The following is a 13,310-nucleotide window of genomic DNA, read 5'->3' as shown; positions in this document are numbered from 1 at the left end:
GAGCTGCACTCACTATTCTGCTGGTGGAGTCACTGTGTACATACATTACATTATTTATCCTGTACTGATCCTGAGTTACATCCAGTATTACACTCCAGAGCTGCACTCACTATTCTGCTGGTGGAGTCACTGTGTACATACATTACATTACTTATCCTGTACTGATCCTGAGTTATATCCTGTATCTCTTTATTTTATATAAATTTACAAAACATAAACTGAAAAACAAATACATAACTAATTCCATATAACCAAAAAGTCACAACCCAATTCTTATAAACAAATTTTCTTATATACATCTCTGTATATGAGAAGAGAAAACGATACCAGACCCGGCCACATACACCCCACTCTTATATACTTACATCTACACTTCATCCGAAACTAAACAATAACTAGAATATATACAAACATCATATAAACGTAATCCAAAGTACCAACAGAAAATCCCCCGACCCGCGTCAACCAAGGGCCTAAAGAAACAACATAATAATGATGATAATAAAACAACAACATAATAATAATAAAATAATAATAATAATAACCCCAAAAATCCAAAATATAATAATACTAATCCCAATTTTTTTTTTTTTTTTATCCTTTTTTTTTTTTTTTATATATATATATTTTTTAATCACACTATACACATCCTGACTTTCCCTAACCTTACCCTTCTTACCTAAACTCCACCACCCCAGCCAGCATCTCGCCTCATGTCCTCTCACGTCCGCATAGTCCAGATGCTGGCCCCCACCACCACACCCAACACCCCAGCCCAGCCCCCCGCCCCATGTCCTCCCATGTCCGCATAGTCCGGGGCTGGGTCAGGCAAACCCCCCCGACCCCCTCCCAACCTATCTATTAACCCCCTTAAGTCTATCCCTATTCTAACAACATTTCTACATTATAATACAATACACGTCACCAACCTGTCCAAATACCAAACCATATACAAAATACACCATACCCGAAAGCACCAAGTTCGGTCGCTTGTAAACCTTTTTCCTGCCATTTCAATCCTAAACAAAACAAAAATCTTCCAGTGCTTACCTAGCCCATCACCAGATAGAGAGAAGGGAAAGCCCCCCCCAGCTCCCCCCCAGAGGCCAAGGTACCACGTCCACCACTGCACCCTCCCTATCGCTTGCCCTATCTCCTTACCCTATTACTAACCCTTTCTTGACCCTATTGAAAGCTGACCCTATGCTGACCCTCACCTTTCCCTTATTCCGAGTCCTATCGCTATATTTTTTATTGGTGCCTCAGCGGAACGCAGACCCCCACCTCCAGTTGAGCACCGGTGACGACTCCCCCTCCCTCATGAAGGCAGACACATTAAGGCACCCAAAAGGAAAAGCCCCTCCAAAGACGAGAGGCTTTGGATGCTCCCAATCTGCCAACCTCCAAAGAATGCACCTTCACCAGGTCACCCATGATATTGCTAACAACCTCATCCACTAGGAGGATTTTCTTCTGGGTAGAAACTAGACATCGTGCATTCCACATAAAGTGCCTGACCACTATACTGACTAGAAACAAGGTGCAATGGTCCCTACCACCGAGGTCTCCGAACACTCCATAGGCCCACCCAGCATAGGAGAGGCTGGTTAGGCCTGGCCAACCAATGGAGGCTCCCACCCTTTTGTATACCTCTGTATTGAAAGGGCAATGAAGCAGGAAATGCTCCATGCTTTCCAGCACTCCGCCACACTCCTCCCGGGGGCAATCCCGATCATCAGAGCTTCTGCACTTTAGATTGTCCCTCACATACAGTCTCCCATGGAAGCAACGCCAAGCCAGATCCCAAAACTTCTGGGGAATCCTCGCTGAATTTAAAAGTTTTAATCCCACCCCGAGGTCACTACTTGGGCAGTCTTTGAGCGCCAGGGGCTTCTGGAAGTGGGTCATCAGGACCCTCCTGTCAAGAAATTTTCTCGACATGGTCCTGATCTCCCACACCTCCAGACCCCACCGGCGAACAATCTTCAGCGCCAGGGTGGCATAAGCCGGGAGATGTCCGTGAGGTGTACGCAGGTCTTTCACTTGCCCTCCTCTCTCCCATTCCTGGAAGAAAGGCCGAAACCACCCCCTGCAGGAGGATATCCACCAAGGAGCCCTCTCTTGCCGGAGGTTTGCCAGGTTGATCTTAACAAAGGTGTTCACTAGGAACACCACCGGGTTAACCATACCTAACCCGCCTAGTGTCCTTGGTAGGTAAGTAACCTCCCTCTTGATTAGGTTGAGCCTGTTCCCCCATAACAGCTGGAAGAACAGGCTATAGACCCGAGTCCAGAGAGGTTCTGGCAAGATGCACACACTGCCCAGGTAAAGCAACATGGGCACCAGGTAGGCCTTGGCCAAGTGAACCCTTTCCCTCAGGGTTAAGGACCAACCCTTCCATTGGTCGACCTTCTGGGCAACTAGATTCAGCCTATCCTCCCAGTTCTTCTTGGGGTAATCACCCGGGCCAAATTCGACTCCTAAGATCTTAGCAGACCCCTGAGGCTCTGGAAGGGTGTCCGGGAGATCAAAACCAGGATCTCCTCCTCCCAGCCAGAGACTTTTGCACTTATCCCGGTTGATCTTGGACCCAGATGCCAATGAGTAACGCTCCACTTCCGACATCACCCACTCTGCCTCCCCTCTCGAGGAGACAAAAATGGAGACGTCGTCTGCGTACGCAACCACCCTCTGAGTGGCCTCCGGCCCCTCCAGGCCGGCCCCGACTCCCGCCAATGGCCCACGATCGATCCTTTTAAGAAAAGGATCAATTGCGAACGCATATAGCAAAGGGCTCAAGGGACAACCCTGGCGGACACCAGACCCAACCTCAAAGGGGGTTCCAACCCAACCGTTCACCAGCGCAAAAGTCTCAGCCCCAGTGTATAAGGTCTGTAGCCAATTGACAAACCCCCCCGGTAGGCCGTACCTCAGAAGGACCGACCAGAGGTACTCGTGGTCCACCCGGTCAAAAGCCTTGGCCTGGTCCAAGGACAGGATGTACCCCTCCCACCGACCAGAATTTCCCTGCTCCACTGCCTCTCTGACACTGAGGACAGCACTAAATGTGCTGCGGCCTGGAACAGAGCAATGCTGGACCGGCGAAAGGAGCCGGGATGCAAACTTCACCAGCCGATTAAACAGCACCTTTGCGAGAACCTTTCTGTCCGTATTGAGCAGCGCTATGGGACGCCAATTCTCAATACGGGTCGAGTCTTTACCCTTCGATAAAACGATCAAGGCCGACCTCCTCATTGACATTGGCAAAGTACCCGAGGAAAGGCACTCATTAAACACCTCAGTCAAGAGGGGAACTAGGGTTCCTTTAAAAGTCTTATAAAACTCGGATGTTAAGCCATCCGGCCCTGGCGATTTTTTGAGGGCAAGCCCATCAATCGCCAATCCCACTTCCTCTTCCTTGATCGAATCTATCAAAACACCGAGAGAGGGGTCTACCCCTGGCTCAGGGATGGTTTCAGCCAGGAAAGCCGACATCTCGTCTCGGTTTGGATCTTGCTTCCCCAAGAGGTGCGAGTAGAAGGATCTGACGACCTCCAAGATCCCTGATTTGGATCTCTTCAGAGATCCTGTACTATCAATCAGTCCTGTCACAACCTTACGACTCACTGACATCTTACAGTTCCTGTAGGGGTCGGGCGAGCGGTACCTCCCGAAATCCCTCTCAAGAACTAAAGATGTGTGCCTATCATACTGACACCTCCTGAGCAAAGCTTTCACCACGGAGATCTCCTCCCCACTACCCCCGGTTGAGACCAGATGTTCGAGTTTCCTCCTCAGTTCCTGATATAGGCGGTACCTACTCATGGACCTGAGGCTCGAGAGCCTGCGGAAAAATCCTGCCACCCGGACTTTAAACAACTCCCACCACTCAGACTTAGTACCACTGAGATCCAACAAAGGTACCTGGCTCTGAAGAAAATCCTCAAAGGCCTGTCTTATCTCCGCTTCTTCCAAGAGAGTAGAATTCAGCCTCCATATACCTCTTCCCATCTGGAGGGACTCTGCAATGTTCAAAGAGAAAATAATCATACAGTGATCGGAGAACTCCACCTCAACAACGGACACTGGTGAAGAGATGGCTTCCTCCTTCAAAAAAAACCTGTCTATCCTAGACCTACAACTACCTCTACGATAGGTGAAACCCGAGTGGCCTGGGGTATGCCTGATGTGGATATCCACCAGGCGAGCATCGCTAACTATATTTTTTAATGCTACACTATCGTAGGTCAATTTTTTATCTCCGGAACCTCCTCTATCTCGGGGTCTCATGACAGTATTGAAGTCCCCTCCAAAGATAACTTGTCGACCTGAAAAAAGGAAAGGCTTAATCCTCATGAAGAGACTTTTACGGTCCCATTTGCTCTGGGGTCCGTATATATTGATTAGTCTTAATTCCTGTCCCCTCATGAGGACATCTAAGATCAAGCACCTCCCCATTTCTAACTCAATCATCCGTCGGCATGTTACCGGTGCGGTGAAAAGGACCGCCACTCCGCTATAGGGCTCAGCCGCAAGAGACCAGTAGGAGGGCCCGCGTCGCCACTCCCTCCTAGATTTAACGACGTCTGCCAAAAGTGACAGCCTGGTCTCCTGCAAAAACAAAATGTCGGCTTCAACTCGGCCAAGAAAATCAAAGGCTGCAAATCTCGCCCTATCTGACTTAATGCTGGCAACGTTAATTGATGCCAGCGTCAACGGAGTGGGTGCCGCCATCATGGATGTTTGAGTTAGACGGCTTTCTTCTTCCCACCCCCCCCCTCTATCTGATGAGGACCCCCCTTCTTTGCCTCGCTTCTTGCAAACTGAGGAGTCCATACTCACCACCCTATTCCCATCTTCATCCCCAAGTTCCGGGTCAACCTCCCCCTCTGGGGGCAACGGCCCCTGCAGCAGGGGAGGCTCAACGACTCTAGGGTGCCCTACCATGCCCTCCCTCTTAGTATGAGAGGCTGGAATGTCCACGAGAGCATGGTATCGATCAGTAGAGCGCACCAGGGGGGTACAGGATTTACCTTCCTGGGCCAGGGCGGGGCCAGATGTATTTGGCCCTTGGGTTTTGCCCGGTGTCCCTTTTGCTGTAGGCTGAGTCCTCTCTTCCTCTCCCACACTTTCATAGTGGGAGGACTGAGAGTCCTCAGCCCTCTGCTCCCTTTGGATCCTCCTCATCTCCTCGTTCAATTCGACCTCCCCAGGGGCATCAGCTTCAGGGGGGGCATCCAGATCCGAATCAGAGGTCGTCCCAGTTTCCTGGAGCGCCCTCCGACTCCTCTCCTTCCTTCGCTTCTCCGCCCTTCTCTGGCGAGAAGGGGGACCCTTCTTTGCATTCTTCCCTTGCCCCTGTGCCCCATCATCCCTGCCCGCACCCTCACCCACGGAGGCCTCCCTCCTCTCATCCTCTGCAGGTTTGGAACAAGCATTGACAACAGAGCGAGGACACCGACTGAACGGGTGACCTAAGTCACCACACAGGTTGCAGCGAATCTGGTCACACGATGCGGCTAGATGACCAATCCCCCCACAATGAGCACACTTCTGCACCTTGCAGCCTGCACTCAAATGTGAGGGGTCGCCACACCGGTGACACAACTTCGGCTGCCCCTGGTAGAAGACAAGGATCCGATCTCTTCCCAGGAAAGCAGACGATGGTATGTGGGACACCGTCTGTCCCAGACGCTTTAGTTTAACCATGAACGTCCAGGCCCCTGACCAGATGCCAAACTCGTCTAAGTTCTTCCGTGGCATCTCTACTACCTCTCCGTACCTTCCCAACCAGGTCATGATATCAATACAAGAGAGTGACTCATTATGGGTAAGAACGGTCACTCTCTTGGGACCACTTTGGCGAGAAATTGCTTGTGCAGCAAAGTCTCGCCAGCCAGGCTCGTCCTTCATCAGGTCGTAGTTCCCCCAGAAGACCTCAAGGCCCCCTAGGTGAACAAAGCTGATGTCAAACTCGACCGAGCCATGAGGATGTATCAAGGCAAAGATGTCACTCGCCTTGAAGCCCATCCCCAGCAGCAGCTCCACCACCCTCTTTCTGGGAGGGCATGCATCATTGCCACGCCACCGGAGACGGACCACATTCCTCCTGGCTACAGCCTGCCCGGCTGTTGGGAGCGACCACTGATCTCCTCGTTGCTCTCGGAAGGCATTTAGACCATATCTGTCTATCCAGAAAGACAGGTCCTTCTGCACTCCCCCTATGGTTAGGGTTTGCTTTCCCTCTCTTAAAGCGTCCAAGAGACGTTGTTGCAAGTTACCGTCCCCGGACCTTGAGGATGAAGATGGGTGGGCCCGCTGTCCCCCCGCTGCCACACCAGCATAAGACCTGCCGGGTGTCACAGCAAGAGGAGCGCCAGGCCCATTGCCCCTGGTTGATACCCCATCCCCACCACCCACAGACACAGCACTCAACACCCCATTACCAGCAGACACTCCAGCAACTTTATTTACAGACACCTGCATACCCCCAGCAGTTTCCACATCCACAGCCGCAACTTTTTCATTTAACCCACCAGGTCCCCCTGCAGTCATCCTTCTGGCCAGGCCTGGTTCTATGTTATGTATTTTTTCTGTACTTTTTGTGTGGGTAGACACTGCTTCAGTCTCCGCATCATCAGGCACCTTTGCAGGGACGCCACCAGATGTTATAAGCGGTGTCCTCGCTGTGCCCTCCGCCTCATTAACCTCCATCTGTTCTATGTGCTGAACATTTTTGGGAAAGGGGCCACCGTCGCCCCCGACGCCAGCAGCCCCCTTCTCGCCTACACCACTTTTCAGCGATGCGGACGAAGGAGCCACTGACGTCACTTGAGCCACCTCCGGCGCCGGACCACTCCCCCCTCCCACAGAGGAGTGGCCAACAGAGCCGGAGCCCCCTCTGTGACCGCCCTTGTCCGGAACGTCTGACGGCTTTACTGCGACACCGACAGACTTCCGGCTTTCAGACACCACATCCGGTTTCTGGTTTACCCGTTCTCCCGACCCCTGACTCGCATCAAAGACCAGTTTCCCGGGCTCGCCATTCACCGGACACGGGGACACACCCCCTGGCGTCACCAGGCCACCAGTACCGCCCCCTTTGCAGGGGTTGGCGTCCGGCGCCATTTTGACCACCACGTGCTCTAATGCCGGACCCGTAACACTCTCCCCGCATTCCCGCTCCAGCCCCACTGCAGAGGCTTGAGCTGGGGGTCTTGCGGGACCTGCGCCCTGATCCTGACTTTCATCTGGCTCAGAGCACAGGAAGGATCTTGCTGTATACACAAGTTTAAAGAGGCTCTGTCACCAGATTTTGCAACCCCTATCTGCTATTGCAGCAGATAGGCGCTGCAATGTAGATTACAGTAACGTTTTTATTTTTAAAAAACGAGCATTTTTGGCCAAGTTATGACCATTTTTGTAGTTATGCAAATGAGGCTTGCAAAAGTCCAAGTGGGTGTGTTTAAAAGTAAAAGTCCAAGTGGGCGTGTATTAGGTGCGTACATCGGGGCGTTTTTAATACTTTTACTAGCTGGGCGCTCTGATGAGAAGTAACATCCTCTTCTCTTCACAACGCCCAGCTTCTGACAGTGCAGATCTGTGACGTCACTCACAGGTCCTGCATCGTGACGGCCACATCGGCACCAGAGGCTACAGTTGATTCTGCAGCAGCATCAGCGTTTGCAGGTAAGTAGCTACATCGACTGCAGAATCATCTGTAGCCTCTGGTGCCGATGTGGCCGTCACGATGCAGGACCTGTGAGTGACGTCACAGATCTGCACTGTCACAAGCTGGGCGTTGTGAAGAGAAGAGGATGTTACTTCTCATCAGAGCGCCCAGCTAGTAAAAGTATTAAAAACGCCCCGATGTACGCACCTAATACACGCCCACTTGGACTTTTACTTTTAAACACACCCACTTGGACTTTTGCAAGCCTCATTTGCATAACTACAAAAATGGTCATAACTTGGCCAAAAATGCTCGTTTTTTAAAAATAAAAACGTTACTGTAATCTACATTGCAGCGCCGATCACATGCAATAGCAGATAGGGGTTGCAAAATCTGGTGACAGAGCCTCTTTAAATGAACCTTTAGCAGATTTTTTTTCCTTTTCCTTTTCCTCCTCTGCGGGTAACTCCGCACCAAAACAAAATCCCTGGAAGGATACCGGCGACTCCACGTTACGGATCTGTGTAAGTAATCCTGGAGGCCGCTCACTGTCAGTATCACAGCTCCCCTGATTATTCCCAGCTGTGAGTCCACCCTCCTCCTCCTCACTGCTCCTGGGTGCCTCAGAATCTGTGCCTTCTCTGGACTTTACATTCTCATGCTCCATTGCCTCCACCACATTTTCCTTTGCTGTGTCTTCCTCCATACTTTCTATTTTTATAGGTGCTGCCATCTCGGCAAACCTCTCTTCGTTTTTTTACTTTTCTCCAAACACCCCTCCTCCTGCCAAAATCTCCTCACGTCTCTCTTCCACTTCTTTTATTTCCTCCAACAAGGATTTCACATTTAAACGGTATCGGGACCTCTTACCTCCTGTGCATTTTGCAGCCCTTCCTCTGGCGACCGCCAAGTCCGCACGGAGCCGTTGCAGCGACTTCCTGAGGTCCCGATACTCCTCCAACCGCATAGCCAGACGGGAGCTGAAGTTCTCCACCGTCTCTCCGGTCCTCAGCTGTCCCCATTCCTCCACACGACCGTCATCCAAATGTCCGGACGGCGCTGGTCCTTCTCCAGACGACAACACCTCGATCACCCTGCCGGACCGCGTCTCCATACCCTTATCCAGGGTTCCAGCCTCAGGGGGAGCCAGGACAGCCTTGCCCCGAGATGATCTCCTCACCCCCGCGACTGTTTGCATATTCCCAGCCAGCTGGGATGACCCTCTACCCCCCGCTGGCATGCTCCGGGAGGTAGAGGTCTGAGGCTCCATCCTAGGATGGAACCCCCCTCAGGGTACTTTCCAAGCCCAGGCAGATGGTATGAGGCCTGGGCAGATAGGATAAGGAAAGTCCCTGGATCCAAGGCCTGCACGGAAGTCTCAGCAGCTCTCTCCACACGTCCTACTCCACCCACTCCAGAGCTGCACTGACTATTCTGCTGGTGGAGTCACTGTGTACATACATTACATTACTTATCCTGTACTGATCCTGAGTTACATCCTGTATTATACTCCAGAGCTGCACTCACTATTCTGCTGGTGGAGTCACTGTGTACATACATTACATTACTTATCCTGTACTGATCCTGAGTTACATCCTGTATTATACTCAAGAGCTGCACTCACTATTCTGCTGGTGGAGTCACTGTGTATATACATTACATTACTTATCCTGTACTGATCCTGAGTTACATCCTGTATTATACTCAAGAGCTGCACTCACTATTCTGCTGGTGGAGTCACTGTGTACACACATTACATTACTTATCCTGTACTGATCCTGAGTTACATCCTGTATTATACTGCAGAGCTGCACTCACTATTCTGCTGGTGGAGTCACTGTGTACATACATTACATTACTTATCCTGTACTGATCCTGAGTTATATCCTGTATTATACTCCAGAGCTGCACTCACTATTCTGCTGGTGGTCACTGTGTACATACATTACATTACCTATCCTGTACTGCTCCTGAGTTACATCCTGTATTATACTCCAGAGCTGCACTCACTATTCTGCTGGTGGAGTCACTGTGTACATACATTACATTACTTATCCTGTACTGATCCTGAGTTATATCCTATATTATACTCCAGAGCTGCACTCACTATTCTGCTGGTGGAGTCACTGTGTACATACATTACATTACTTATCCTGTACTGATCCGGAGTTACATCCTGTATTATACTCCAGAGCTGCACTCACTATTCTGCTGGTGGAGTCACTGTATATATACATTACATTACTTATCCTGTACTGATCCTGAGTTATATCCTGTATTATACTCCAGAGCTGCACTCACTATTCTGCTGGTGGAGTCACTGTGTACATACATTACATGACTTATCCTGTACTGATCCTGAGTTACATCCTGTATTATACTCCAGAGCTGCACTCACTATTCTGCTGGTGGTCACTGTGTACATACATTACTGATACTGGCTTACGTCCCGTATTATACTCCAGAGCCCCTATAGCCCAGTGAGTTCAGCTCTGGGCTGTAATTCATTACAAGATTGTTACAGGATTGCATGGAAATTATTTCACAAGGACTTTGAATAGTTGGAGATGATAAAACAGGCGGCACAACCCTAGACGACGCCTTTGCTATATTTATTTTGCACTAATTCTAGAATACATGATGTTTTATGGTCCAGTCACATCCAGAGCTGCAGTCACAATTCTGCTGTTTCCTGCACTGTCGGCTGGACCTCATACTTCACTCCATCCGTGGTGCATTGTGGGAGAAGTTGCATTTACAGTAAGTTTCTCCCAGCATGCAGTAGTGAAGGGTGCAGGTAACAGTATAGGGAGATTATATGTGATGTGACATTCAGGAGCCGGGATTTCCACTTTAGTTTCCTGCAGATTTTGTAATTTCAGATATAATTTCTGCAATGAAGGCTAAAAATGCTATAAAAGTCGCCCGCGCCCCCACAAGTAGCCCCTTACAAGTAGCCCCCCAGTGACACCCGCAACGAATATTGAGTTCCAGGTGTTGGTGATAAATCTGAACCACTGACCCGTCAAGGACATTATTTGTAACATTTCTAACATTCGACGTAAACTTGGGGGCCGCTGCATTGTTCTATGGCAAGAACCTGGTGGTCAGCGGTATCATGACTGTACAGTCCCTGGTGGTCAGTGGTATCATGACTGTACAGTCCCTGGTGGTCAGTGGTATCATGACTGTACAGTCCCTGGTGGTCAGCGGTATCATGACTGTACAGTCCCTGGTGGTCAGCGGTATCATGACTGTACAGTCCCTGGTGATCAGCGGTATCATGACTGTACAGGCCCTGGTGGTCAGCGGTATCATGACTGTACAGTCCCTGGTGGTCAGCGGTATCATGACTGTACAGGCCCTGGTGGTCAGCGGTATCATGACTGTACAGGCCCTGGTGGTCAGTGGTATCATGACTGTACAGTCCCTGGTGGTCAGCGGTATCATGACTGTACAGTCCCTGGTGGTCAGCGGTATCATGACTGTACAGTCTCTGGTGGTCAGCGGTATCATGACTGTACAGTCTCTGGTGGTCAGCGGTATCATGACTGTACAGTCTCTGGTAGTCAGCGGTATCATGACTGTACAGTCCCTGGTGGTCAGCGGTATCATGACTGTACAGTCCCTGGTGGTCAGCGGTATCATGACTGTACAGTCTCTGGTGGTCAGCGGTATCATGATTGTACAGTCCCTGGTGGTCAGCGGTATCATGACTGTACAGTCCCTGGTGGTCAGGGGTATCATGACTGTACAGGCCCTGGTGGTCAGTGGTATCATGACTGTACAGTCCCTGGTGGTCAGCGGCATCATGACTGTACAGGCCCTGGTGGTCAGCGGTATCATGACTGTACAGTCCCTGGGGGTCAGCGGTATCATGACTGTCTCAGGTCTCGGGGTGAAGGTGTTTTGCAGTCTGTGGGGGTCTCGGGGTGAAGGTGTTTTGCAGTCTGTGGGGGTCTCGGGGTGAAGGTGTTTTGCAGTCTGTGGGGGTCTCGGGGTGAATGTGTTTTGCAGTCTGTGGGGGTCTCGGGGTGAAGGTGTTTTGCAGTCTGTGGGGGTCTCGGGGTGAAGGTGTTTTGCAGTCTGTGGGGGTCTCGGGGTGAAGGTGTTTTGCAGTCTGTGGGGGTCTCGGGGTGAAGGTGTTTTGCAGTCTGTGGGGGTCTCGGGGGTGAAGGTGTTTTGCAGTCTGTGGGGGTCTCGGGGTGAAGGTGTTTTGCAGTCTGTGGGGGTCTCGGGGTGAATTTGTTTTGCAGTCTGTGGGGGTCTCGGGGTGAAGGTGTTTTGCAGTCTGTGGGGGTCTCGGGGTGAAGGTGTTTTGCAGTCTGTGGGGGTCTCGGGGTGAAGGTGTTTTGCAGTCTGTGGGGGTCTCGGGGTGAAGGTGTTTTGTAGTCTGTGGGGGTCTCGGGGTGAAGGTGTTTTGCAGTCTGTGGGGGTCTCGGGGTGAAGGTGTTTTGCACTCTGTGGGGGTCTCGGGGTGAAGGTGTTTTGCAGTCTGTGGGGGTCTCGGGGTGAAGGTGTTTTGCAGTCTGTGGGGGTCTCGGGGTGAAGGTGTTTTGCAGTCTGTGGGGGTCTCGGGGTGAAGGTGTTTTGTAGTCTGTGGGGGTCTCGGGGTGAAGGTGTTTTGCACTCTGTGGGGGTCTCGGGGTGAAGGTGTTTTGCAGTCTGTGGGGGTCTCGGGGTGAAGGTGTTTTGCAGTCTGTGGGGGTCTCGGGGTGAAGGTGTTTTGCAGTCTGTGGGGGTCTCGGGGTGAATGTGTTTTGCAGTCTGTGGGGGTCTCGGGGTGAAGGTGTTTTGCAGTCTGTGGGGGTCTCGGGGTGAAGGTGTTTTGCAGTCTGTGGGGGTCTCGGGGTGAAGGTGTTTTGCAGTCTGTGGGGGTCTCGGGGTGAAGGTGTTTTGCAGTCTGTGGGGGTCTCGGGGTGAAGGTGTTTTGTAGTCTGTGGGGGTCTCGGGGTGAAGGTGTTTTGCACTCTGTGGGGGTCTCGGGGTGAAGGTGTTTTGCAGTCTGTGGGGGTCTCGGGGTGAAGGTGTTTTGCAGTCTGTGGGGGTCTCGGGGTGAAGGTGTTTTGCAGTCTGTGGGGGTCTCGGGGTGAATGTGTTTTGCAGTCTGTGGGGGTCTCGGGGTGAAGGTGTTTTGCAGTCTGTGGGGGTCTCGGGGTGAAGGTGTTTTGTAGTCTGTGGGGGTCTCGGGGTGAAGGTGTTTTGCAGTCTCACCTTTCTCTCCATGTGCCTCTGGGTTCTGGTTCCGTTGGTTCTTCTGGGTTGGGACACATTACACATGCGCACAGAGAGGCACTGTCTGACAATAGCGGCTCATTCCACTGACTCAAGGGACCGTCACACAATATCCAGCACATTATACACAGATGTCAGGGGCCGTCACACAATTTCCAGCATATTATACACAGATATCAGGGACCGTCACACAATATCCAGCATATTATATACAGATATCAGGGACCGTCACACAATATCCAGCATATTATTTACAGATATCAGGGACCGTCACACAATATCCAGCATATTATATACAGATTTCAGGGACCGTCACACAATATCCAGCATATTATATACAGATTTCAGGGACCGTCACACAATATCCAGCACATTATACAAAGATATCAGGGACCGTCACACA

The 13,310-nt window shown here is 51.0% G+C and overlaps 1 protein-coding gene across 3 annotated transcripts in view; it reads right to left on the bottom strand.

Moving 5' to 3' along the window:
• SMARCD3 (SWI/SNF related BAF chromatin remodeling complex subunit D3) overlaps positions 1-12,996 on the bottom strand; it is a 172,785-nt gene extending 159,789 nt beyond the window's left edge. For 2 of the 3 annotated variants that reach the window (XR_012858363.1, XM_075847582.1), the window contains exon 1: positions 3,925-4,018. Coding sequence is in view for 2 of the 3 variants with exons in the window: in XM_075847582.1 (XP_075703697.1) it covers positions 3,925-4,011 (87 nt within the window). In the remaining variant the exon portion in view is untranslated. Of the gene's footprint in view, positions 1-3,924; positions 4,019-12,886 lie in introns of those variants that run through there. The other variant, XM_075847583.1, reaches the window with a different exon arrangement.
• Positions 12,997-13,310: the final 314 nt, after the last annotated feature.

Source organism: Rhinoderma darwinii, assembly GCF_050947455.1.
Source record: "Rhinoderma darwinii isolate aRhiDar2 chromosome 5 unlocalized genomic scaffold, aRhiDar2.hap1 SUPER_5_unloc_3, whole genome shotgun sequence".
NCBI lineage: Eukaryota > Metazoa > Chordata > Amphibia > Anura > Rhinodermatidae > Rhinoderma > Rhinoderma darwinii.
Note: the sequence above shows the minus strand (reverse complement) of the source record. Positions and strands in the feature narration are given on the sequence as shown.